Source organism: Cygnus olor, chromosome 2, assembly GCF_009769625.2.
Source record: "Cygnus olor isolate bCygOlo1 chromosome 2, bCygOlo1.pri.v2, whole genome shotgun sequence".
Lineage (NCBI taxonomy): Eukaryota > Metazoa > Chordata > Aves > Anseriformes > Anatidae > Cygnus > Cygnus olor.
This window is the reverse complement of record NC_049170.1, coordinates 45628227-45655997: the sequence shown is the minus strand read 5'-3', so window position 1 is coordinate 45655997 and position 27771 is coordinate 45628227. Positions and strand designations below refer to the sequence as shown.

Below are 27771 nucleotides of genomic sequence, written 5' to 3'. Positions count from 1 at the left end.
AGCTTGAGCTGTGGGAACTGGCAAGGTCAGAACCACATCTTGGTGTGTTACTAAAGATTGAGAGTTTCATGTAAAAGTCTTATTTTTTTAAGCCTACCCATAAACTGGGGAAGGACTTCCTTTCCCTTTCCCTTTCCCTTTCCCTTTCCCTTTCCCTTTCCCTTTCCCTTTCCCTTTCCCTTTCCCTTTCCCTTTCCCTTTCCCTTTCCCTTTCCCTTTCCCTTTCCCTTTCCCTTTCCCTTTCCCTTTCCCTTTCCCTTTCCCTTTCCCTTTCCCTTTCCCTTTCCCTTTCCCCTCTCTACTACCACATCAACAGATATAATAGGTGCAAATTAATTCTTGTTTTCTAATTTTCTATTTTCTAGGAATTTGCTAGCCTGTTCTTTCAATTGCTTTCTTATCCACATCACCCAATGACATGTTAGTGATTTGCATTCCAAATGTAGGTGAACATTCCTACGTATGTTTTACAGTTATCACAGAGAAGCTGAGAGGAGCAGATTTTTCTCCCCTGAAGTAGTTTTACACTGCTTTGGTCCTCATATAGTATAAACTTCTTCCAGAAACCAATGACATGAACATAATAAACCTTATGTTCAGGCTTAAACAATCTTTTTTTTCCAAAGGAAAAGCCAGGCATTATTGTCTAAACATAGACATTGAAAAGTGTTCATGTTGGAGGAAGATAAAATTAAGGAACTGCGCCTCGGACATTCAAGGGAAAGCATGAGATCTCTCCAGTGTAGTTCATTGGCAAAGGGAGGAACAAAAATCCTGACCCCTATTTTTTCTCTCTATTCAGTATATTACAACTTCTTTATGATGTACAGACAGCACAGATTCTCTGTAGGAATGCTTCCAATAAGTTTGGAGATAACTGTACTAAACCATCTTGCCAGACAGCAACATATCAAGACGTGGGCAGAGATTTTGCCTCACTGTCAGATTGCTTTTCCAAATAAAGAGCTTATTGTGCTCTTGCGTTGTGTCACAACAAGCTCTCTGTAGTTGGAAAGAAGGGCTTTTATTTCTTAAGCCTGACTACCTCTCTTGAGTAGGGAAAAAATGTTTATGGAGGATCTCCCCTGAACAAGTGGGCCTGTGTCTGCATGTCTTCTCAGTTGGAAAATTCATTTCACGAGACAAATAATTGAGCTGTAGGCTAACTGGGAAAGCAAGCAGATGTGCTTCCTGCAGTTGGACCATTTTTTTTAATCTTTTCCTATTCTTGGCTCTGTCACCTGTCTCCAGAAATGCAGTGATGAAAATACTCCTCCTCCTCTGTGCAAAAGAAGGTCTCATATTGCTCCAGAGCCATATGTTTTGCCTTCCCTTTTTTGACACTTGACAAAACTCCAAGCTTTAAATACTTCAGTGGCATCCAAATAATTGGTGTTAGGAAGTGGCTTGAAGCTCAAAATGTTCATAAGTTCATATGATAAAAGCAATTTTACATGCTAAAATGATTTTCTCAGACAAATCCAATATGAAGGTCTACACTATAGACACAGTATTGTAACACTTAGATATGTTTCATTACGAAATGTCATAATGTGGATTTTTAGATAGCAGAGTGTCCTGGTTCCCTTTGGAGATATATTCTTTGTTTTACTCAGCATCTGGTTAGATGTCACCTGTTTTCTCCCAGCACTTAAAAACACCCCCCTGAAAGAAAATAATATGTTCTTAACCTTATTTAATAACACATACGCATACAAATCTGGTTTTAAAAATACCAATGGATACTTGCACATGCAAACGTATTTTACTCCTGCAACAACAAATGAATAATACTGTAGTAATTAGTGGTCAAGGTCTGATAGTTGGCTTTATCAGTCTGGCTGAAACCAGAGAAGGCAGAACATTTAAAGTGAAAATCAGTAAGACTCTCAGAGATGTTATGATGGAAATAAGGCAACATATTTCAGTAACAAAGTAGGACTATTTTGCTGTAGAAATGAGTATTTGTAAAGAAAACTAAACAGAGCATTTTCAAAGAAGTTTTAAAAATATATTCTTAGGGATAATTTACAACTTTTAGTTTGTTAAATATATCATTAACTAGCTGCATCTTCTTTCCACATTTTAGTGGTTTTCTTAACTTTTTGTTTTATTATCAGACTGAAAGGAGAAACTCTTGCTCTCTTTCAAGAGAGAGTGATATGATCTCTGATTAGAATTTGTCTAATCATAAGTTTAATAGAAAACCAGTGATACTGTGTATGCAGTTTTGCAGCTAAAATAATGCATCAGGTATTTTCATTTGTATTAAGTTCCCTTTTATTTTGTCTTCTTAAATAATCTCAAAAGATCCTCAGTTTTGCTCACGTAATACCTGAACCTACAGGACTGGAAAGTGACAATGCAAAAATCTGGGTATCTCTCTGAGCACTGTGTCCACATGCACACAATTGAAGACAGATGTTTGCCTCGGGACCTTTTCTGTTAAGTTAATTCTCTGCATAGTTAATGTTTTTAATTATTTCTTCTGTGTGCACCATTATTGATAAGATTCAGTCAACTGTGGAAATCAGACACTGCCATCTTTGCTAATTATTCAATGTATACATAAATTTTCCTTCATGTAGTCACCTCTTTTTTTCACAGGTACAATGGGAATGCATTAACCCCAAATACAAAGCAAAGAAGAAGAATTACAAGAACTCAGGCATTGTCATCCTTAACCAGTGCAAGGTATTTGTGTTTTGCTTTTTGTCTGTTTCTTTTCTAAGCTCCTAGTGATGTATTTTAATGGTGTTTGGAAATGTAGACAACAAAGTGGAACTGTCTGGAGAAAGCAATAGAAACTGATCCACTAAAAAAAGTAAAGACAAGGACTTGGATCCCAAAAGTAAGCTAACTGTCCCCAGTGTTCCTCTCTAATTTCTCTTGTCCTGTCTCTACTGTTGTGCAATGGAGTAGGCAGTCCTAAATTCATGACTCCAGGCTTGCCAAATGGCCTTGTGTGTGTTTCCCTTCCAAAATTCATCTCTCTGAACATACAAAATTGCTCTTGTTCCTCCTAAGCCAATGGCAAAATTCTCATTGACTTCCTAGTGGGAAGGAATAGAGCCCAGTTCTATTTTTGATGTCAATTTATGTTTCTATAGTTTTAGAATCATTTTGGTATTTTTGCTCTTTAAATTTTTGTTCCTTTCTCAGACTGTATGAAACGCTTTCTTCCTGTACCTTATTTTCAGTTGGTCCCGCCCCTTCTTCTAGTTTACTTTTTTTCAGGCAGTTCCACACACTGATATTTTAGCAGTACACAGTTAATTTACGTCTTGATTTCTTGTCTGCAGATCCACAAGATGCATTCTTTCTTAGATTATATCATGGGAGGCTGCCAAATACAGTTTACAGTAAGTGTCTTACTTCTCTAACATGTTTTAAAGAAAGAGAATCCCCTTAGTTACTGATTCATCACTTTCACAAAGAAAAGAATCTTATACATCATTCCTTAGTAAGTTATTAAGGTCTTATTGAAAAATGTATTGTGCCCAGAAAATAAACCTATGCTAATGCAGTAGGAGTTTTGTGCACATACCAATTTATTATGTTTTAGAGCAATGACAATCATGTTGCAAAAAGTAAAGACAGCTCCAAACAGGGGGCAAGACGCTGTAAGAAATGGCTGTGTTTAAATAGATTTATAGATGTTTTCTTCGAGTGCATAGTGTATTGGCTTGTATTCAGTTTGCATGTTTGAAAGTGTTTGTATCCACTTAGCTTTGGGTTATCTGAGGAAACAGGGCAGGATAGCTGAAATGAAACAAACCATTGATAATACATAACTTAAGTAAAGTCGTCTGCAAGGACAGGCAGTGAGCACATAAAGGAGATGAAAGATCCATACTGTGAGCCACAGAGATGCCTAAATTACTGCTGATCTCAGTGGTAAGTCCACCAGCTACAGTATTGTACAAATTCATCACTATCAGTTTTCTACATACGTGGAACCAGGAAAAGTGGACGTCTCTGTGCCTATAGCTCTGTTCATTCATAACCTAGTGGTTCTACTTAAACACAAGTCTGTATGTTTTCCTTCTTCCTGCCTCAGTTGCACCAGCACCCATGATAATAGCACACACTGCTTGTCTGCCATATTGCTGTCTCTAGAAATGTATCAGGGATTCTCTTGTGGGCACTGAAGCAAAATACTGCAGCCTACAGAAAAGATATTCTGTGCTTCCTTGCTTTCTGTATATATCGTATGATCTCCATTTATATATATGCTATATATCCTATATATCTCCTTTTCACATAGGCCTAATTTGGTTACTTCAGACCGCTACAACAGATCACCAGATTTCCATTTCTTTTGATAGGAATGGGACATTGGATCTGGAATTGTTTGAAACTGTCCCGATTCATTTATTGTTGTTGTTGCCTTAAAGTTAATGACATTTCCATTGAGTTCATGCCATGTACAGGCAGCATGATGCAGCTGTGATCTGAAACGGCGCTTGTTGTGGGAGGGAAACTGGGAAGCTAAGCATAGATTTGGTAACAGAAAGCTGTAGTATGATGTACCTGCTCATTTAAGGCAATGATGAGGGCTTTAGTAACATCATGCTGTGTGTTCTTTGGATAATTTGTACATCCATTGTAGGAGCATAGTTTGTAGTTAGAAAGAATGTCTCTGAAAAAAACCAAGTAAACTTTTCCTTCACTTTAAATTTGGTTATTAAGAAGCCTTCATCTTCAGAGATCAATAGTGCTGATTCCAGGCCATTACTTTTATGCAGCACTTATTGCAGCACACCGTATCTCTTATCAGACAGTGTTCCCTGCTGTACAAGAAGTGTTCAGAAGCTGGCAGTGCAAATGGGTCTGTAGTCAGAAGACATATTCATCACGGTAGGAAATACAGCAGAAAGAATGTGTAGTATGCATAAAAGAAACTGTAATAGAAAGATATATTGGACAGATTCTCTCTTAGACAGGTCATGGTGTTGGACAGGCTGATTCTTTGCTGAGAGATCTAGCAGGAGATCCTAGCTCTGCAGGATATATTCAGTGCATTGAAAATCACCCTTTACGAAGCCGAGAAAAAAAAAAGTGCTAAGAGTTATTGCTATATTATGTTTTTATTTAGATGTGGGAAGATGACTGGTACATTTGAACCAGTATGTTTAAAGATACACTGACAAAAATCAAATATCTGCACTGTAAAAAGGATTCCTGCTTTGCTGATCACAAGAATAGCTTATTTGTGATATTAGCCTAGCTCCTGTGTTATGCTAACTTCGTATTACAAATTCTTCTCCTACTTATTTGCGCAAGACCTCGGTACTGTCAGGTAATGCTAAAACAGAAGGGATCTGTGTTGTTATTTTGGAACCGTTACAAGTAACAATGGTCATCTTTCGTAAAAGTCTCTCCTTAGAGAACCAAACAGGAGTTTGGATCAAAATCAAGTATAGTGCATCAGAGTATGAACATTCATAACATGAGCATTTAAATAAACACCCCAAAACTATGCTAATCTATTCAATTATCCATGTATTTACCTTAGGTTTCACAAACCACTAGAGTTTCTTGCTCATTTCTGACAGCTGTGGCACAGATAATTATGTATATGCATGCTGGTTAAAACATCAGGGGTTTCCTTTTGATTTATTCAAGTTAAATCAAGTTGTCATTTTGGGAAAAAGATCTATGTGGAAAACTACCAGGCTTACTGCTCCAGTGCTTGAGCAATGATCAGGGAAGTGGAGGTGAAAGATTACTTTGTTTGCAAGCCAGATCAAGCTTACATCTCGTGACTGACATGCTGTGGAGCACGGGAGGCTTGTAGTTGTTCAAGATGACAAAGGGATTTGCAAGCTAACTAGAGCCCAGTGAGAAATATTTTTCTTCAGCCAAGAGTTAGCCGTGGAAAATCAGAAAAGGTAGGGAAAAGCCATATTGAGTTGATGCAGCATGATATTTCTCTTTTAGCTTCTAGCAACAGCAACAAAAAACTTTCAGGACTGTGTCTTTTTTAAGGGAGAATGAAAATGCGATGTTTAATTTTCATTTTATAGCTGTGTAAAATAGTCTTCCCCATGCCAAGCAGACTCCAGCTGGGGAAGGTGCACATTCGCAGAGGCAAGCTGGGACTTTCAAAGTTCTTTTTGCAGCTCTCAGCAAGCCCCTTACGTGTCAACTGCACAGTAGAACTACAAACTGAATTCAGTACATCTGTAGCTATTGAAGATCCAGATATAGTGGGGTTTTTGGAGGAAGAGGTCACTGAACAAAATTGTAAGGAAGTTTGTAAATGGCTTTGTTCCCTCTAAGAGACCATATGGTTTTCTTGATGCTTCTCTTCGGAATTCCTTGAAAGCAACATCACAAATTCAGGAAAGAGCTTTCCAATCCATGCCAGTCATATCACAGAAAAATGCATGCAAGATTATCTCTTCAGCGAGAAGGATAAACAGAATTTTAAAAGGGAGAAATTAATTTTAAAAGGATTCTTTAATATATTTGTTTTGGCATTGAATGCTTCCCACAACCTCCCATAAGCCTTTTCAACACAAAAATCTGTGCAGGATTCAAGCTGTATTTTTATCCTGCAGCTCACCTTTAAGCTTGCTATCATCTATGAAATTGGGAGGGTTAATTATTTAATGCTTAGAAGATGCTTTGAAGATAAAAAAATCCACCAGAGTATTTACTGTAGACATGGAGAATCTTATTACAGACAAAAGAAGGTGCAAAATAGCTAAGAAATGTGCCTGAATGGAGTTTTGATTTATAGTTTGAGTAGAATTTTTAACTCTCTAGGGACGTTTTAGCTGCACAGCGTTTATGTCCTGAACATTACCTGAGCTGGAATAATTTAATTAAGTTTGAGAACCTAGAGATAATTTGATTCATTTTTATTAGAGCATAATTCCCCACATAGAATAATTATCCAGCTTTTTTTTTTCTAGTTATACCATTTTAGTTTTATTAACTCTTATTTTATTAGCTGCTGTATACTTTTAGAAATAGTTATTGGTACTATCCTCATTCAAATTTGATTAAGTACACTGTGAAATGACCTTTGCTTTAAGCTTGCAGTCTCTGCAGAAAACTGGTTTTGGTAAAGATAAATGTTTGGTGTGGCTATACTCCTGCCCAGAACAGCACCACAACACATTGACTTTTCTTCTATTCCAGGTAGCTATAGATTTCACAGCATCCAATGGTGATCCTAGGAACAGCTGCTCACTGCACTATATCCACCCCTATCAACCCAATGAGTACTTGAAAGCTTTGGTAGCTGTTGGGGAGATTTGCCAAGACTATGACAGGTAAATAACCACATTTGATAACAGAGTTGTCTTTAGAAAGTGTTTTCACAGTGTGAAGTCAATGACTGCCTGCTGCCAGCTGCAGTAGCTCCATGTTTAGTCACGTAAGAGAAATGACTGCATGACAGAAAGTTTAGTGTACCATACCACGCTGTTGAGAGTGACAGTGGGTTTAGATTAGTTTCATGGCAATGAAAGGTCCGTTTTTTGGCTGTTTGGCTGATATATGTGCTACGTTTTGAGTTTCTATCCACATGCCAAAATTACATGTTTGAGTGGATTTTTCATTTGCATTAAGCTTGAAGCCTGTTTTGCAGATGCTGACAGCATCCTTTCTCATACACTTGGGAATATGGTCTGTGCCATCCTACAGGAAAGTGTTCCGAAGATTTCATATTTGAAACTGAATTTGTAGTTGCTTAAACTGCTTAGTGGCCATGTCTGTTCTTAGATTCAAATGTGTGGTCTTTTTCAGTATTCTGGTAGCCTCTCGAATATTGCAATATCTTCCAAAATGAATATTAAAAGATACTGATAATATGTGCACACAACACAACAGTAAATAAATAAACAAATGCAAGTAATTGGGCCAAATATGCTTTGATTACATTATGTACTTCTGTTGCTTTTAAATAGGCTGTCCATCTCTATCAGATTAATTGCCCATTATTAATCTAATTACCAAGTACATTTCCTTTAAATGTTCTTTCTTTGCTGGTGATGCATAGTATTTACACAATTATTCTTTCTCGTCTTTGCACATGTAATAGACATCCACCCACCACTTTGCCATGTGTAAATGCCAGATCTCAAAAAAAAAAACCAATGGTATTTCCAGTCAAATTTGATTATACTTTCTGTATAAATTGTGGAGGGACTTAATACCGTGGTTTATATGTTACATGTCGCATACATACATGTTACATGAGCATGCCTGCTCAGAGGCACTGCCATTTGCATGGTAATGAAATGCCTTCTTTAAAAAGAATGAGGAAAATATTGCCCTGATAAAATTTCTGTAAGAATTTGATGGTCAAATGTAGTTAATGAGTCTGAGAAAATTAATATTTTATTGTAAGTGAGCTGATAATTCCACAGTGATTATCCATTAATTTAATAAATGCTAATAATAATTCAGTGGATTAATATACTTAAAAATAATGAAAGGAATAAGAAATAAGAGCTGGTTCATGCACACAGATTGCTTTTTATTTATTTATTTCACCACTTAAGGTGCATTTGTTAAGAAAATGAAATAATTAAGTGACCCAGACCCTCCTGTATGGAGATATTAATCCAAAATCAGGATTATTCTGTCAATATAACATACTCTAATCAATATGAAAAATACTAGCCATTTTAAAATGAAATCATCACCTTCATTCACTTCTATTGTGCTACAAAAAATTCCTGTTGCTGCCAGTTAGCACAACTAAGGTCCTACAAGCTATGGACTAGGAGTGAACAAAAGCCAGATTTTCTTGTCCTGGGGAAGTGTCACTTTTCTGGCATATGTTTGACTGATACATGCTCTCAAGTTGTGACACAATAAATACATGCCCATGGACAAGTTGATTCAACATGGTCAGTGCTTTCTGAGGAAAAATGCCAAATGAGGACCTCTTCTTTATACTTGCATGTGTTGGATCCAATAGGCTGGAAATTAAACCTTATAATAATTTCTCGAAAGAAAACAAAATTAAGAGAAGCAAACCTTCTCACAGGGTAATTTACAGGTTCTATGTAGGAGTTTGTTTTGTGTGTAATACTCTCAGACTCTTCTCAGTGGTGCCCAGCAAAAGGACAAGAGGCAATGGGCATAAACTGCAAGACAGGAAGTTCTGTCTGAACACGTGGAAAAAATTCTTTGCCGTGAGGGTGTCTGAGCACTGAAACAGCTTGCTCAGAGAGCTTGTGGAGTCTCCTTCCCTGGAGATATTCAAAAGCCATCTGGACATGATCCTGAGTAATGTGCTCTAGGGGACTCTGCTTGAGCAGGGAGGTTCGACTAGATGATCTCCAGAGGTCTCTTCCCACCTCAACCATTCTGTGATTCTGTGAAATCTTCAATATTTACATTTAAAAAAAAAATAAGTTTCAAATTCAGTTGAAAATCTGAAATGTGGCATAGATCCGTTACTGCTCCAATGAGTTCAGTTGTGCTTCAAATGCTGGAGGATTTATGTTCCCAGGTAAAGATCAGCCAGAAGTGAAAAGCAGGGGCTCACTGAACCTAAAGGCTGTTTACAGCCAGAATGCTAATCATTTGCACAAGGGCATGTCTTCAGTAAAATTAAAAAACAAGCCTACAAAGGTAGCAGTGCTCTTACCTGAAATTTTATAGTTTGTATCCAGCAATTGTTTCAGTCCAAATCACGGAAGATACGTTCAAGCCAAGTCTTCTCATAATGTAGGTTTCTGTACATATCAGCCTAACATAATGTAACCCTAAGTAGTTAATCCTCCAAATTAAGTGCTGCCTCGCATCCCTTGATACAGTGGAATAATCCCTGCTCATCCAAAAGCCCATTTATCTTCATGGTTCAGGGATTCCTGAAACAGTTAAATGAATAGCCCTGTTCTGCATAGTTAAGCATGAAAGAATAACATTCATTCTTTCATCAGCAATATTCAGAGAATGAGAAATAGACTTTGATTATTTACCTGATTGTGGAAACGCTGCAGTCCTGAAGGAACAGGCCAATCTGATAACGGTACAGGAAATGTAAGAGCTGTTCACTGGCACAAAAGACTTAATACTTTTTATGTGATGGAATTGTTTCAGACTAGAACAACATTTGTCATAAGAGAGAAGATAAAGTTTGTACGTGATATAATCAGTGGCTAAGCAACAACAGCAATGGATCATAAAAGAAGAAACATTCATTAGTTTCAAGGAGTTAGGCTCTAAAATGTAGTTCGAAATACTGGAAAGGGGAAAAGGCATTAAAAACTTATTACTGAAACTATTGTGTAAAATAAGCAGACAGCTCCAAGGAGAATAATTTATTTTAAGATAAATTACTCATGAATGTTAAAAGAGGATGTAATAAAGCAATAAGTGAGAAATATACATATCCATTTAAACATTTTCACAAGCTTTCCTTTATATAAAGAATTATATCACTGTTACAATTTTGTCTTGAAATTAAGCAAGTCTACTCAGCCTTTTTTGTAGCATAGAGAAACAGATGACAATGATAAAAAATCATTGGGCACTGAAGTATTTGATATCAAAAGGAACTGTTTCTGCCTCATTCCATATTTATTCTTTACCTCAGTAATTTTAGTACTGTGTTCTCTGGATCAGAAGTCAAATGAAGTGCTTTCTCCCTATGAACAGTATCAGCCTTTCCAGGATTCTAAAAAATCAGTTTATTTGATCACTGCCAAATGTGCGTGAGTTCCCTCTACATGTTTTGGGCAATGAGTTGCCAAATGTATATAATACGGGTGAAGTTATAGCTGTCTCCTCATGCACTACAGCTGGCTTAGGACTTCTCTTCTTACCTTCACCAACTCTGCACGGTGGTTTTGGCCAACCCTTCATTTTGGAGACCAGTGGAGACCCCTTCAAGAGAATGCAACTTTTAGAGGATAAATGGTAGGTGTATTTGAAAGATTCTGCAGGTTGAATACTCAGACATGAAGAAAGACAGAATCATTCAACAGTTAAAATATCAGACTTGTGAACCAGGATCTTATGTCGTGTAAACCATGAATCTCTGTAAGATATGTGATAATAATTTTAGATGTCTCCTGTTCTCCATGGCAACTGCTCCCGAAATACTCTCCCTTTGCATCATGAAACTGCCCATGTTCAGCATAGAACAACAATTCTTTGTAAGCCAGAGAAGCCTATGGCTAAACTGGGGAATCAGGGAATGCTTCCTTCCCCCTCTGTCCCAGTGGAAGGGCTGGCCATGTCCTGACTGCAAGTCAGGACCTGGCCTGCGTCTTCTCCTATCACCTTCACACATCCTGGCTTCCATCAAAAGAAACTGAGGCACGTGGACAGGAATGAAGCTCCTGTGCTCTGTAAGAGGATGTATAGTCTGAGTAACAGTTAGGAGACCATGCTTGTGAGCCTAAAAGCAAAGCACAGCTGCTTTGTGTAGGCAAGAACCAGCACCCGAATAGTACCGGGATGTGCCCTCAGCACATATACTGGCATGTGCCTAAGTCTGTTCCTGGTATCACAATCTGGAAACTTCTGTGAAAACTTCTGTCCCTAGATAAAACAAGTACTTTTCCCCAGATAGGTGTAGTTTTGCTGTGATCTCTCATGTAAGCACATAGAGCTCTATACCAAGGTACTTATATGTATACACCTAGAGTTTTTTTCCCATATCAGTATAAATATATAGGTATGTGTACAATATATATTAGATGGACATATATGTAATATGTATGGTTAACACTTAACCATGCAGTAAAAAAATCATTTCTCTTTTGTGCTATTTTATAGCTTCCCTCTCTGCAGATCAAAGCCATAAGTCACAGTAACAGTAGTGCACACTGTTTATTAACATGGCTGGCCCTTTGATCTTGAAGATTTGTTTTACCAGTGCTGGAATACAACCAACTAGCCATGAGCGTAGCTCATCTTTCTTTCTTTCCAACCTGAAAATGGGTTGTGAAGGGGCTGAAAATAGCTTCTTTCTTACAATAAATGCTGTTACATACACAGAGTGCTAAAAGCTGAAATACTTCCTTAATGATGTTGCATTAGTACAGGTTTTAATGATGGGACTGTCAGTGAAGCTCATGGCAGGACCTGCAAAATCTGATCCTCAGTTTGAAATCTGATTTCTGCAGTTAGTAGCTTACCTTTCCCCTCTGCTTATTAAGAATCTTGTTATGTAACATGAAGTATTTATTTTTGCATTAAAATCTCTGTCCTGATTCAGCAAGACACTAGAGCTTATTATCTAATCTCATTGAATTTAGCCTGACTCAAGAAAACATTGAAGTATTATGCAAAATATAGATGGCACGAAGATGGAGTTAAGAGTTTTACTGAATTCGAACTTTCCTGCTAATTGTTTCTCCTACACCCAAATGTTAAACTGTTCAGTATCTCCCATATACATGGATTATCTTTATGATTAATTTTTACACACATATTAGTACATAAATTCAGAAGTCTTTACTGGATTAATAAAAAGCACTCACAAAAGTGAGAGTTGGCTATTATATGGTCAAATCAATGCTTCTACTTTAAAAAAGACAAAAGATCTTTTCAAATACTTAAAGTATTTTATACTCAAATACTTAAAGTATCTTTTCAAATGCTTAAAGCATTTGTTACATCGGATATTTGTGGAACTTCCCATTCTTGATGGTCAATCCCTGTTCTGATCTACGCATTCAGCTTGTGTTTCTATGTGTTCTACCACATAGTTTTGTAAAATGATACCATAAAATTGGTCCTCATTTAATTCGTATTCAAAATATATTTCAAAAGTTAGTTCTTAATTATTTTAAATACGTATGTCTGTTAACTCTTAAAAATACTGCATTTTATTGCTTTTTTGTTGTTCTTTTTTTCTTTTTTCCGAGAGTCCTTGAAACACGTGGAAAGTAAATTGTATGTATTTCCTGACACTAATGTCCTTTTTCATTTAGGCAAATGAAGTCTTTAAATTCTCAAGTAGCTTCCTAAAACTGACATTTATGCTAAGATTGTATGTTAACAAATAAACTGCTTGTGTAAAACACACTTGTCTAGCAATATCCCCAAAGGCCATTAATAGGCAGAGAATACATTACTCCTACAAAATATAGAAATAATTTATGTGTAGAATATCTCTAAAATATTTAGAGTGTCACATTCCACAAAAGATAGGAAAGCCCTGAAGTCAGTCAGAGTTTCAACAATCAATGAATTCTTCTGCAATCAATGAATTGCAGCAGTAGCTAACAGAATGCAAAATTTGCTAGTTATTTTTTCTTCTTCAGTATTTTAGGCCTGAGGGAGTGCATTCACTTTGATTGAAAATCATGTACAAAAGCTTCCTTCTTTCATGCAGTAAAGTGCACTTGAAAATTAAGAAGGAAAATTTTGAAAGGAGAAAGAGTTCCCAGTCCAGCATATCCCTTTCAGTGAAGATCTAAGAGTGAAAAAAAATAAGGGCAGTCAAACTAAGTCAGGTAGAAAGTCCATCTATCCCAGAAACACATTTCCTGAGGTAGCCAGCAGTGGACAGTTATAGAGGAGGAAGAGGACAAGGTATGTATGATGCACTACATGCTGCAAAAGATTTGTATAAATCGGTACAACTGGTCCCAAATACAAAGGTCAGTAGGTAACTAAATGCTGTGTTCTGGATTGAGGCATTAGGTGGAAAAAAAGTTTCCAGAGTTTAAACCTTGCAGTGTGTTTTTTTTACTTCTGGAGCCTTGTCCCTGAGAATTACTTACCAGGTCATTCATTCCGAAGCTGTGTCTGGGTTTGTCGATGAAGAGTCTGAGAGAGTTACTTGTCTAGTGGGCTCTGAATTAAATACCTTGACGTAATTTGGGCAGAGACAAGGAGAAAAGTAGGAACTTCCTTTGGCTGAGATGGTAATATAATAGTAGTTCATTAAAACCGGGACAAAAGATTGATGCCTAGAATAACTGGCACTACATGCAACATTGAATTTTAATGAAATCACTATGTAGAGCCATAGATGTTAAAATTTAATCTACCCATGAAGATCAATAAATAAAAAATATGGTTAATTATTTAGCATATCTCTTTATCACTTTAATTACAGAAACAACCTTTCTGGAGGCTCTTAAGCAAAAAAGCTGATTAGCATATCTAAACAAATTTAAAAACCATGGGGGAAAAGACATGAATCTTTTCATTTAGTGCTTTAATAGGACCAAATTTACATAGACAGAAAACAAAAGAAAACCAGAAGAACAATAACCTATAAAGAAGAACTTGTAGCTTATGTTGATCATTAAGCATTATCTCAGGTGTGGGTAAACATGCTGAAGTATTTGGATAACCCAGAACTAGAACCGCACAGGAAAAAACGGCATGCTAATACTTTTAATCACCAAGCTGGATTGAAAACCCTTGGATTTAACAGTTGAAGACCTAGGTTGGTACGATTATGTAGTACCTGCATACACAAATTTTTTATTTGCCTCTGCAGTGTCTGCTGACTTGTATCTGCTGACTGCTGCCAAAGAGGAGTTTCTACAGTCACCACTTTTTATCCCAAGAATTAGTACAGGAGATTTAGTCTACTACAACTGTGTTGGGAAGGAGATTTCGTAACAGTTCATATTCATATACTTATATGTATACATATGTATGTATCTGCAGCTGCCCTGTATCTGGTCAGATACTGTCAGTTTTTACAGCTCTGTCTTTTCCCTTACCAAGTTTTCATCTTTGTGTCTTCTTTACACTGCCTGTGTCAGTGTATCAGTCATGAGTAGTCCCTTCCAAGTTTCTTATCAAAACAACTTCTTTCTCTCTGTGCTATTCCTCCACCCTGCTGCATTCTGTCAGCTGGTGGATACATCAAAATCAGAACCTTCTGCAGGGCTTTTCTAGGCAGTCTTTACTATTTTTTTCTCCTCTGAGATAGAGCTTTGTTCCACGCAGTAGTTGACACTTTGCCAGTACTACGCAGACTGGTACCTTTGTGATTTCTCTGTCAGCGTCTCTTTCTGAAGAGAATGACTTGAAATACAAAACCCTACAAACAATCTGAAATACCAGTTCACCTAGTGGTGTAGTGACTAGTTATTCATATAAATAAGTATTAATAAGTATAAATATGTAAGCATAAATAAAGGAGACAGCAATTTGTTGTGCCATTTTTCCAGATGTCAAATGTTCCAACAGTTTGGTATCTGGTACATTTGCAATCAACACAACCATTTCCACAATTTCAGAAGCATGAATTTCCTCCCTGCATTGTTAAGGATGTAATTATTCTAGTCATCCGCTCTATAATAGCATGTAGCAAAGCTGTCAATTATTCCCATTTGAAAACCCATCAGCCCATAAATGAATACCATCTTCTAAATCTCTTGCATGTTTACTTCTTTTTGGAGAAACTGAACATCTTTTGCCTGAGTAGACCATAGCAAGATATTCGTGGTTCCTATTGCTCTCAGTTAAAAATGGGCAACCCTTAATTCTCACCATCCCTTTCAAATTAATGTGAAATCAGCCTTGATCAGAGATTCCAAATCAGCAGATAACAGAGAGCATTTGCCCGTTTCCTCCTGCATATTCAATGATGCCTAGCTGAGTGTTTAGTTATCAGTATATTTCACTTAAACTTTTACTGTAGCTTGTTTTGATAATGTTCTTCATTTTGACTGGATGTCATTTTGATTTTAGTAAAATTACATCAACTACTCATTTGGTCACATTAAATCACAATATAATCTCTATAACAGTTTTATCACACTCATCCTAGAAAGCTCATTTGTATCCTGAGAGCATTTGATTAGAAATTTCTCTCCCAGTACCTCCCTGCATACTTATGCCAACACAGACCTGTATTCCCTTCTTCCCAGCACATCCCTTATACATAGATATTTTTGTGATAGAATTTGTTTGCAGAGAAAAGTCTCTGACCAACCATTTTCACTGTAATTTGTAAAAAATAACAAAATTACTTAGCAAAGCTTTTGTTCTAGAGGTTGCTTAATGCAGTACACCCTCAAACTAGAAAGCTACACTTGTGTTTCAAGAAGGAAGAGCCCCAGAACTGTTTTGTTTGAGGTTCCCCATGATCTGCATGTTATGTGATGGGATCAGCCTGCTGCCTAGTGTAGTCTTCAAGTCATGTCAAGTTTTTACCTTCCAAAATTACAGTCTGTATAAGAATGACCTCGTCAGTCATGGTACAGTTTTCCATATATGGTGCCACGTAGCCAACTTACTATAGTTAAGGTTTTGGAAGCTACAAGGACATACTGACAACCTCTTACAATTCATAGGATTGCCTGGAAACTGCCTAGATTTCATAAGTTAAATGTAACTCAGTGTAGCCTTTTGCAGCATCCCCTTCCCTACTTTATTCCCACTTATGACATCCCACTTTTTCAAGATAACTTTTACTGAATTGGGTCTTATAAATCAGGTCATTGCAACGTATTTGTCATCTAACAGGGAAGCATGACATTTTGGTTCCTGAGTATGCCATTTTATTAAGTTATCCTTCTAGTAAGTAATATATCTTATTGTCATTTTGTTTTGCTTAACCTACTCCTCTCTCAAGCTCTGATGATTTTTTTTCTGTAAGTATTTACTTTTCCCCAGTCTAGGAATTTCTGAGTTTCCTTTCTATTTTTACCCTGCAGAGCTTCTTTTGCTGTTCTTCAAATGTTAACAAGGGGAAGCTTAAATCTATTGTACCTGGACTTGGCTTTGTTAGTTATTTCGTGTTGATGCCTTTCAGCGGTTAGCTTCAGGGAATTTGTATCCCCTGCTTCATTAATTATTTCCCTTGCAGGTGAGACAGGCACTTCTCTCATATTCTTGAAACCCAATTACATGACAGTATCTATTTCTCTGTATTCAGCAGATTCCAGCTCCCCTAAGGTGACTAAGAGCTGTAATTAAAGATAGTGAATGAATTTAAATGTAAGGATTTTGCAACATGAATGTGTAGCATCTCTGTCTATGACAGACCAAACAGTGTAGCTGTTGCGGTGACTTGCTATTGATTTGCATGCTCCTAGCTCTATTTTGTTACCAAGATGTAAGATGATCGGTTCATTCCTGCTACTCCTTTAAAAAGCACCATGCATTATGAACTGGATGCTAAGCCTTGTTACGTACGGTGCAGGTTTGATTAAACGCACAGTAACCCAGCCAGAATCAGAGATGTGGTTGTATCAAACCAGGCACAACCCCACAGCAGATATGTTGTGACAGCGTACCAGTCCCTCAGAGCAGAATACTCTTTATGGGGAGAAAACACTGCTGCTGCCAAACTCTTGTTTGGTCGTTCTGACTCAGGCGGGGGGCAGACAGAGCTGGACCACAGCCTGGCTCTATCCCTACCCACCCGGGAGGAGTGCAAGTGGGTGTGCAGGACTGCAGGGGGTGAAGCAGATGGGCTCAAGTCCCTTCCACTCAAACAGGATTTTTTGGCCCTATCTGATAATACATATCATGTCCTTTATTTACCTAGCTCTGCTTGCAAAGCAGGAACTGAAGAAGTTTAAATATTTCAAATGATTTCTGTATTTTCTTTGGAACTGCTGCTAATCCCTGTAAGCTGTCATGATTCAGAATCTACTGGCATCAAGCCCTTCTAAGTACTAAATAATACACTCAGCAACATGATTCATTCATATGCTTTAGAAAAGAAACACTTAATTCAGCTCATTTTCTTCCACTTCACTCCTTGAACATGAAAGATTGCAATTTTAATTGAGTTTAGATATGGCTTTATTTTGTTTGTGTCATTTTCTGTTTTCTCATTTTTCTTTTACTTTTCCTTCTCCCCCTTTCCTGTTCCCTCCCTTTCCCTTATCCCATCCTCTGCTCTCCCCATCCTCTCCTCTCCCTCCCCACCCCATTCACACTTTTTTCAATTAAATGTGTAACAGGCACTCCCCTTTTATTATGGCAATTTCAAATTTCTTTTTAACAGAGGAAAAATATCTAATTTTATCACTAGAAAAGTGCGTAGAGCAGAGCAGATTCACAGTTTATTCTTTTAAGACTGGAATTGAAAATGAAAGGCAAAGTAATTGATTTTGCTGCATCTAGTGTTGCACTTTAAAAATATCTTCCTGGTAATTCTGATCTGACCCCAAACTGAAATTACAAGTGACAGTTTAATATCCAGGGATTCTAAACAGGTATATTCCTTGCAAGAATTTCAAGGAGCTGAAAATTGAAGGTTCTTGGTTGCTTGAAACCAAAAATGGGTTTTTAGCGTTGCTTTTATATTCCCAGTGTTTCTTTTTTTCTTCCTCTTTAACTGTATCTTTAGTACAACTACTGCAACTATATTGCTCCAGTTTAAAGTGAGCAGGTTTTCATGATGAGGCTCTTTAAGAAGCCACCTGTGTGGCTAGCTAGAAGTTCATTTTTCAGAATGAATAAGTGGCATATAGAAAGATTTAGGCCATTTTTTCCCCCTACATTTACTCCCTGCAATAAGAAATTAGACTCCCAATTTAGATTTTAAAAAGGAACTAATGTTCAGGTAACATAGTCCTGGCAGTTCCTGTTTTCCTTTCTGAGTACAGGTGTTGTCACACTGATGAGTAGCCAGCTCTATCTCCAGCATCATCTAAACCAGCAGCTTCACAGGTATTTGCAAAAGACTCTGTAATGCCTGATTATAAAATAATTTCACCCAGTGGAACAATTTTATCTAAATACTGCTCCTTGTTACTAGGAAAAGAAAATCTTCAGAATAAAGCTGAACTCCAGGTCTCAGTGATACTGTATGTCAGAGGGCACCAGTAGTTAATGAGACATGATTTTTAAAATGTTCATTATTTTGTCTTCTTTAAATATATTTCTTACCTTCCGGTTACCATAGGCTTCCTAGTGAAACAGGACAAGATACCATTATCTGTATCACTTACTAACTTACAAAACCTTACTAGTGCCTTTGTTAGTCTCTTCTCCCTTCTGTGCAGTACAGCTTACTGAAATCTCTCTTCTATGCCCCTATTAAGGTATTGATTTGTCATTGTGCTTCCTCTGTTTCCACTAGATAGCTTGAAAGGATAATACGGGATACTTCCAGAAGTCATTCTCTCCTGTGCATTATGTTACAGTTGAGGTGTTACTCAGGGTCTTTAACTGGTTATATTTCTGCTTAGAAGACTGCAGTCTTTGAGCCCTGACATTAATTCAGCTCATTAATTTACATTTACCAATGCAAACACTGAACCTGAACTCTGTCCTTGATTTTACGTTCAGGGTATAATTCAGATCTGTTCAGTCTTTGGTATCTTTCGGTAATATATGCCTGTTTGACAGGGAAATGTACAAGCAGTCGTATACATCTATGCTTGCATGACTAGTCACAGCCCTTACATAACCAAATATAAAAGTCAAAATCCAATGCTTTTGCTTTTCTCATCTTCATGTCAAGTACTTCGGTGTGTTTTTTAAATTATGCCAAGTTTTAATTTTCAGGGGAACCTGTGTAAAACACAGAACTGTATAAAATGTGAAGACAATGCAAGAGAGTAATTCTGTAAAGATTCTGCCAGGATCCACCTTTTTGCGATTGATTTTGTAAATTTGAGGTTTTGTTGAACCCCTTTGTTTTTCCACTTTCTCCTGTCCTGTTGGCAGTCTGTCTCCAGCAGGACAGTGCTGGCAGTTTACTTTCACATGTGGAGGACTCTCTGGCTACATTTAAACAAAACAAGTCAAAGGTCCTTAAGTGGCCTGAGGCCAAGGGTTTGACAATGCCCATGTCCTTGTATCTCAACTTTCTTCCTCCCAGCACAAATGGGTGATGCCCGGGCTGCCATCTGGGAGCAGTCTCAAGTACAGCTGCCCCCTGCTTAGTTCATGGGAAGGGTCTGGGGGCTGCTGGTTGGCATGGGCCAGCACTTTGCCAGGGACAATGCTAACAGACCATGGGTATCATTGCACCCCAATGTGTAAGCCAGGGTCCTGGGCCCATTTTCTGGCATAAAATAGGCATAATTGTCTGTGCAAGCAACACAAAGGAAAAGAAAATTGAGTGAGTTTAAATTAAAAAGGAGGAAAAACAAAATCATTACAGCAGATCCTTTTCCTACTAAAATACCAGGTTAGGAAGCAGGGCTGGAGTCTCTGATGCATGCAGTTCACCCCTGAGGCAGGAGGAAGCCTTCCCCTCTTCTGACTGTAGTTTCAGTCTCTGGATGGCCTAACCCTTGACATGGCTTAGAGGCTGGGAAGCTGCTCTGCTTCCTGCAGCAAGCAGCTGTGGTAGCCTGGGGTCTGCTAGAGCAGCTCTGTCATGCCTTAATGCTCTAAGGGATTGTCCTGGAAGCAGGACACTGTAGCTACTTGGAGAGGCTCAGCTGATGCTGTCCTTTATCTCCTATGACAAAGTGAGGGGTGGGTGGGAAGACTAGAGAGGGTTACTTTGTAGAATGTCAGTGAGCCATTAAACAATGTACTCTTTTCAGAGTGAGTCCTTTATATTAGCTAAACACCTTGTTTTATGTGATAGGAAGAAAACTATTGTTTACATTAAAATTGGAATTTATTCTGAAAGCTGTCAGCCACAAATTTAGAGATGTTGTCAGAGGGTACTATAATAATCTATTGTGCAAGGATTGTCACTTGTGATGATCAAAAGGCTCCCTTCTTTCCTTAAAGGTCAACTTTTGGGAACACATGGAAGTTAATTCCTTGGTCCCAGCAGCTTGGATCAGAATATCAGGCCTATGTGTATAAAGTCTGGAAAATGAGGATCTTCCCAAGGGGAAGCCAAGCTCACTGAGCACAGTGCTACCTGAGTGGCATGAGAGAAGGCATTAAGCACGGGAGTAGCTGTCAGGACACCCCTACTCTCTAGGAGTTCATGCAGTCATGTGGAATCCCGTCTTGAGGGTGCACATGATCAAGCTTTACTCTGTCTCAAGGCAGTTGTAGCAGTACATGGCTCTTACTCAAAAAGGAGATATGGGAGATTCAGACACGGAGTCAGGCGTCCTGAGGATGTGGTGGAAGAGCCCCCTGGTGCAGAATAGCTTCCTGTTGGGGCTGAGCCACTGGTGCTTGGGAATGGAGGAGTCCTGCCACCAGGAGAATCCAGTCTGCTGGAGCTGTCACTCAGGGCAAGTCTCTGACTCGTAGCAGAACAGAAGATGGAGCTGCAGTTACAAGATTCCCTACACTTACACTCAAGGAACTTTACAGGACAAATATGTTCACTGTACGGGTTTAGGCATCTCCCAGGCTGGGTAATTGCAGCCCACGTCAGCTTTCTGGATTGCTTTACTGAACTTGGACACTTACTTACATTCCACCTAAGTAAAACTGTTTTAGTCTTTATTTGCTCTCACCCAAAATCCATTAAATTGCAGCTCCATAGGGTTTGATTCTCTAATGCAACCATGGCTTAACTGTTGATGTAAAACAAGATTTTTTCTTCATTCAGACTCTTTTCTAATGGCCTCCTATTTCTTGCCCTCTAAATGTGTGCCTGAAATCTCATCTGTATCTATTTATAAGGGCTTCCCCACTTCCGGGATTGTTTAATCAAAGAGAAAGCTATCAGCAGGTGGTTAGCATTAAATGTCAGCAGCTACTTTGTTTCTGACATCTCTGGAAAAAAAATGTTTCATTACCATGCAAATTATGTTAGTCCTCCTTTCCAAGATCCATTGTCACGCAGCTTAACATATGGTACACAGTATTGTGCTCCCAAGATTTATGTGGCAACTAAATTTTGTAGCAGAACAACAATTGTGCAAGCTGAGCCATCAGACGACAATAATTACTGTTTCCCACTGATCTACTGAATATTCCTCTATCTATTCTCTAGTTGGTGGCAACTCCAGCTTCAGGGTGGGAGGGGGCTTATTTCTTGTTTTTCCTGGCTTTTATCAGAAATGTCATGGTGCTTTAAACAGACTATACCGGACAACATGGCCTGGCGAATTTAATGGGTGCTGTTCTGTGTCTTGAGTATGTCTGGGAAGTGAGTTATTCACTTGACACTTGGTGTGGCAATGTCTTGAACTACACAAAGTCACTTGAAGTTGCTGCCCCTTTTTTGATTTCTGAAAGTGTCAGTAATGGTGACAGGAACTCAACTTTTCCAAAAGCCCTGAAACTCTTTAAGCAGAATCAGATAAACCTATGAGGGATTTGATTCATCAGAGCACTGGAGCACAGTTCAGTGACTTCAAAGGGACTTCAGGATGTGTTTGGAGTTAAGCATATGTTTGGGTGAATTGTTAACCTCAAGTGTGTGATCAAGCGCTTTGCTGACTCAGGGACGAGACATTCCTTACAGCTTGTTATTTTCTACATGCCATCTGGGAAGAGGCAACTTGACAGGACGTGGGCTGTGTGAGACTTTACTACATTTCTGAAAGGGTATTAACAGCCCTGAAGCTTCCAGGTCCTCTGAATGAGGAATTTTTGTCTCTACAGATCTAATTGGAGTGGAACAACCTCACCATAGTGTTTGGAAGCAAATTTACCATGCCACCACATTTTCTAGGTTATCAGTTAATCTATACATAATGAAAATAATTTCATGTTTTAGTGGGCGTACTAATGATACAGGTGGAAAGCCTTACAGAACCTGCAGGTTTCTGGGGGTGAATTTTTGAATATTATAGGAAATCTCTTTTGCACCTGGACAACTGTAAGAACCCACATTTGCAAACACTTTTAATTACAGAGTCATCTCTTCACTAAACCCATTTTTTGAGCTGGGGGAGCACATCCATATTTACATTAAATAAATCTGTTGTCACAGGCTGTTGGATAACTCCCTCTCACACTACAGCCAGATAGTGAAAAAGAGGAGGTAATATGGGTCTATTATTGCATTTGTGGAAGTGCAAGATATCTTGATTCATTGCTATTCTCCAAGTGCTTTTAACTTCTATACTAGGAGTTCACCTGAAAAATCTCCCATGTCGCTTATCCATCTGGCCAGCACACACTCTACCTTCTCTAATACATAACCCTTCCATTCTGCCATGTAACACTCTTCACCTAAAAGACTTTTCTGTGCCATTGTGCTGCTTTGCATTTTTGATCAATGCTTACAGAATAATAAATGTTTATTGTAGCAAAATGCATTTCTCTGTGGGAACTCTTCTTTGTTCTTTTCCAGTGACAAAATGTTCCCAGCCTTTGGATTTGGAGCAAGGATACCCCCAGAATACAAAGTAGGTGCATAAATGAAATTTTCTCATTTCCTTGGTTTATGAGGTACAAAATAAGGCAGAAATGGTTTGATGCAGAGCAAGGGTTGGGGGAAGCAGTTCCATTTGCTTGTTGTGTTTCATTTGGTTTTCTCATCCCGTGATACCTCACTAAAAACAGAAATCGAGATTAAACTTAAAATAGGTGTGTTACAGCCAAAATATTTCATGGTATTGGCAAAGGTTTTTAATGGATGTTAGTCTAGCAAGAGGATAACTGAATTTTAGAACAGCGCTTGCCAAAAATATTTTGAAACTTTGTGAGCGCTGCTGTGGCGGAACCCATTTTTGTAAGATGTGGTTCAATGAGTGGCCTAGTGTCTATGAATGTTATCTTTCTGATGAAGAGATTCAACATCTTCCTGAAAATACAGACCATAGAAAAGCTTTGCTCAGTAGCAAATTTCTGTGTTGTGGTAGACATCTTCAATACCAGGAAGAGAAATACAAGAGCCATGCTAGACAGAAGTGGTATTTTTAAACAAAGCGGAATAAAACAAAATAAGAGTGATCTGGTGTGATGGTGCAACTAATTGTGGGCAGCATAAATGTTGGTGTGTTGGTAGTGTTGGAATGAGGACAGTGGAGTAAAAGAAGGAGCATCCAACAGAAAAAGGCATAAGAAGAAATAGACAGAAGTTCAAATCCTGTGTTGCACATGCAGAGTAAGAGTAGGCAGAATAGTAGCTCTGCACAAATAAGTAACCAAAAACTAGCTGGGAATTCTGCAACTCGGATACTATCTGGAAAAGAGCATCATTGAACTTCCAATCATGCAGACTTCATCCAGGTCCCATGCTCTGAGTTGCTTCTTTCAGCCGTGGCTGCAGCTGGGAGGTGAACACTGGCCAGGTGAGAATAAAAATGTACCAGTGTGTTCTCATGGCTTGTAGGTCTGTTATCTGCTTGAAATACCAGTAGTGACGTACAGCAAATTTGATAGGTGTCCTGCAAACAAGTGTCTAAGGTAAGTCAACATAGGTGTAAACAGCATTGACTTCTAAGCGAAAAAGCTCTGTTATTCAAAAGTGGACTGTGCCTGACAGTGCATTTTGCAGAGAAAAGTAACATCGGTGTTAGTGCTTCCCAAAATCAGAGACAGCTTCCAGAACTTTGACAGAGATTTTAATGTGGTAAATGCATATGGAACATCTGTATCTGTTGAATATCTGTTCCAACTGCTGCTGCTGCTAACCATCTCTGCTGTATGAGGGGGAGTGTTTTGCAGAATATACATATTTAGCAGCCTCTACTACCAGACACATTAGTAAAACACAGTAGCTACTTCTCAAATGTTCTTCCATTTGCCACAAATGTGTAGGTCTCTACCTGTGGTTGTGTAGCAGTGTTCACTGGGTGAGCTGGTCTATACATCACAACCAGATTGCCCTTTCAGGCCCAGTACTGGCCGTTACTGAGAATGTCAAGTACTATTGTGATTGTCCTAAACAAAGGTACAAGGTTGGTGGTGTGGCAGGGGCTGGATCTGCCACTGCCTGTGAGGTGACCATTATTGCACGGGGGAAAACTTGCAATTCTTTCAGCTGTTAAGAGACATACTTATCTGAAGGACTGCTTGAAGGAAGATGTTACTGTGCCAGGTGAAGTCTTTTAACTGGTTTGCTTGTGATGGCAGTATTCATGGTACAGGACAGCTTCTTTCTCAGCCAAAATAACCAGCTGGTGGCATTCATGCCCTGGGTCATATGAGCATATCGGCAATGTACCAACTTTGTTAGACTCAAGCAACAGTCTCTTTATTTGATTGTGAGAGCATTTCAGGTGCAAGGTGAAAGACACGTCTGGCCAGAAAGTGATTTCAGGGGTCCTTTGTAACCAAATATTGCTATGACCAGCGACACCAACTTTCCTACTGCATGGGCAGAACTGGCATTTGGATACTTTTACTGACAAGTACTCTTAGGAAAGTGAGAGACTTGCATTCAACTTTGTAGCCCAAACGTGCATGAAGGGTCTTGCACAATAGCGTGAACTGCCCTGATGGGTCTGTATGTTACTAACCTTTCAGAGCAAGGAAATGTATGAATCAGGACCTTCACATTTTGAGAAGTTCGAGAAAAGTAATGATAAATGTAAGGTGGAGCTATTTGCTTATGAATTACATAAATGTGAGTAAACAAAATAAGTCCCAAAGTATGGAAACACAAGCGAGGGACAGAATAACATCTTTAATCTCCACCGTGGAAAATTGCCACAAAAAAAATGACAAAGACAAAATGTTCTGACATCAGCTTACAAATGTAGTGAAACTTTGAAGAAGATAAGAACCACATTGCTGGGGGACTAGCCTTTCTGTGCAACAGATGGGGACAAGTAATTAGCTTGCTGTCTGTCATGGACACTTCCAACTGGAATTGGATTAGGATTTAACACTCATCTGTGCTATTGTTCAGTCCCTCCCTGTGATACTCTTCACAGTCCATACAAGTATCTGTCACCTTACCTAAACTCTGTGAGCCCTTTAGAGTCCCTCCTTGGCTTTTGCTGCACTTCTAAATCAAAAGATATGCCCTCTAAGAGAGTGAGGAGTCAGCCTCAATAGAATGTATGAATAAGTCAAGACCAATAATCTTGAAAATCCTTCAATAATTTAGTCTACACCAGTATCATGAATTTAATTTAAAGCCAACAATGATTAGTGTTTTATGTGGAGTGTAGCCAAGATGCATAGGAAACAGTGAATAAACTGGTATAATTAAAAGTAGCAAGTAAAAAAAGAGTACTTGCAACTTGTCTGTCCTAACTTATCTTCTGCTGGAAAAATACAGTAACACTACAGACACTACAGCAGCAGTGTTGATCATTTGCTATTCAAATGCTCTTTTGATACTTTCAGTCAAAATTATTACAATACATACATATCTTTTATTAAAGGACAGCAGTGTCAGAACTGTTATAATTCACATCTTCAAATCCAGGCTGTATCATTATGAGAATGTCTAAGTTCTGACCCCATCATGTGGATAAATCAGCTTTTCATTTTAATTCAGAGTGCCTGCTTTCGAGCCTCCAGTCCTTATTAGATGATCTAACCTGCTCATAGCATGTTGGTCTCTGCACACCAGCAGCTGCTATCTTTTATTTCTTCCAGTAGATGACAAATTGCTAGGGCTGTGGAAGAAACGGCTCCCGCTGCCAAAGGTTTCTAACTAACCATGAGAGCCTCCATACAACGGTAAAACAACAGTAAAACAACACAGCTTCCGTAGAAGTCTAAATGAAAGCTGGCCAACCCATATGTGGCAGGAACACAATAAGAGAAAGCCAGAAGAAGGCAGCCTGATAAAAATAGCGAGCAAAGTGAGTAGATGTAGTGGATTCGGGTCTAATTCATGTCATACTTAGTTACAAGCTGTAGGAAAATGAGGCCTGTAACTCACTATTCAGCATAAATGAATGGTAACAAATCTCCACTTTATGATCAGTGCTGTTGACCAGCTGAAGGCCTTTGTGATCTTCACGCATTCCAGAAGCTTTAGGGCAAAAATATGTGCAAACTTTAAAAAAATATAAATAAAAAATCAGTAAAAGGGTGTGTAAGAGACCAACAGAGGAAAAAAAAAAAAAAAGTATAATGTCATCTTGTCCCTGCAACCTGGATTTAGACATGGAAGCTGGGCAGCATGCTCAAAAATCAAGTACAAAGGCAAATCAATGGGCAAGCATTGCCAGGCAGAATTTTCTGCAATGTGGTCTTAGCCAGAGACACAAGCTGTCCAGCTCCCAAACTATTTGATTAATGAGCATTCTGAAAATAATAGCTTTTGAGCAATGGTTCTTTAAATTTGTTAGTGTCTCAAACTTTTGCAAAATATGCAGGCATTCCGTATTTAATTTTCAGACTGGCGGTAGCTTAATAGTTTTCAATTTATTCACAGACAAGTGTTCAACATTGTGCCTCTTAGCATTTACGCTTGTATGCATCTATTGTTCTTAGATTTTTGACAATCTTTATTTGAATGAGTAAGAAAGCATTCCTACACATGACTGAATTTGTTGGATTGTTTGTTAGGCAGTCCCAGTATCATCACCGTAGAGGTTTCTGGAAAGCTGGAACCGTTTGGGACAGGGAGGTAAATTTAAATGAGCTCAACAATCTAGAGGAGGGAAAAACAAAAAAGCTTACTAATTTTTCAGAATTGAGGCATCCAATATCAACATTTGCAAGTGAATTAAAACCGTCTGGTTTCTGATTCAAAGCAGCATTTTGCTTCAAAAATGGAATGAAATTTCAGGTAGAGTAAAAAGGATTTAAAAATATGGAGGCCAAAATAGAATATTTTGATGTGACTTAATACAATGCCTTTGTATAGACCAAAAACTTTCTGGCAATTTGCTCTATCACTTTTATGGGGTTTTATTATTTGTTTTATTATTTGTCAGATTCCAAGATAAGGTTTTTGTTTGCATTTTGAGGTTTCTATATGAAGGTGAATATAACTACATCCCAACATGAGGGAAGTAAGTTACTTGCTATGTTAAATCAAGGTAAATTTTCCACTAGACTGTGCCTACACATGTGGAAGTATGGTTATGACTCCTGCAGGGGTCTCATGGATACTGTCACATTGGTGGA

At 38.3% G+C, this 27771-nt stretch overlaps 1 protein-coding gene across 4 annotated transcripts in view; it reads left to right on the top strand.

The window, feature by feature from the left end:
* The window catches only part of CPNE4 (copine 4), a 244816-nt gene that overhangs the window by 197626 nt on the left and 19419 nt on the right, over positions 1–27771 (top strand). For all 4 annotated transcript variants that reach the window (XM_040548436.1, XM_040548438.1, XM_040548435.1 and 1 more), the window contains exons 9-12: positions 2608–2694; positions 3303–3362; positions 7153–7286; positions 23084–23138. In XM_040548436.1, coding sequence (XP_040404370.1) covers positions 2608–2694; positions 3303–3362; positions 7153–7286; positions 23084–23138 — 336 coding nt within the window. The remainder of the gene's footprint in view (positions 1–2607; positions 2695–3302; positions 3363–7152; positions 7287–23083; positions 23139–27771) is intronic.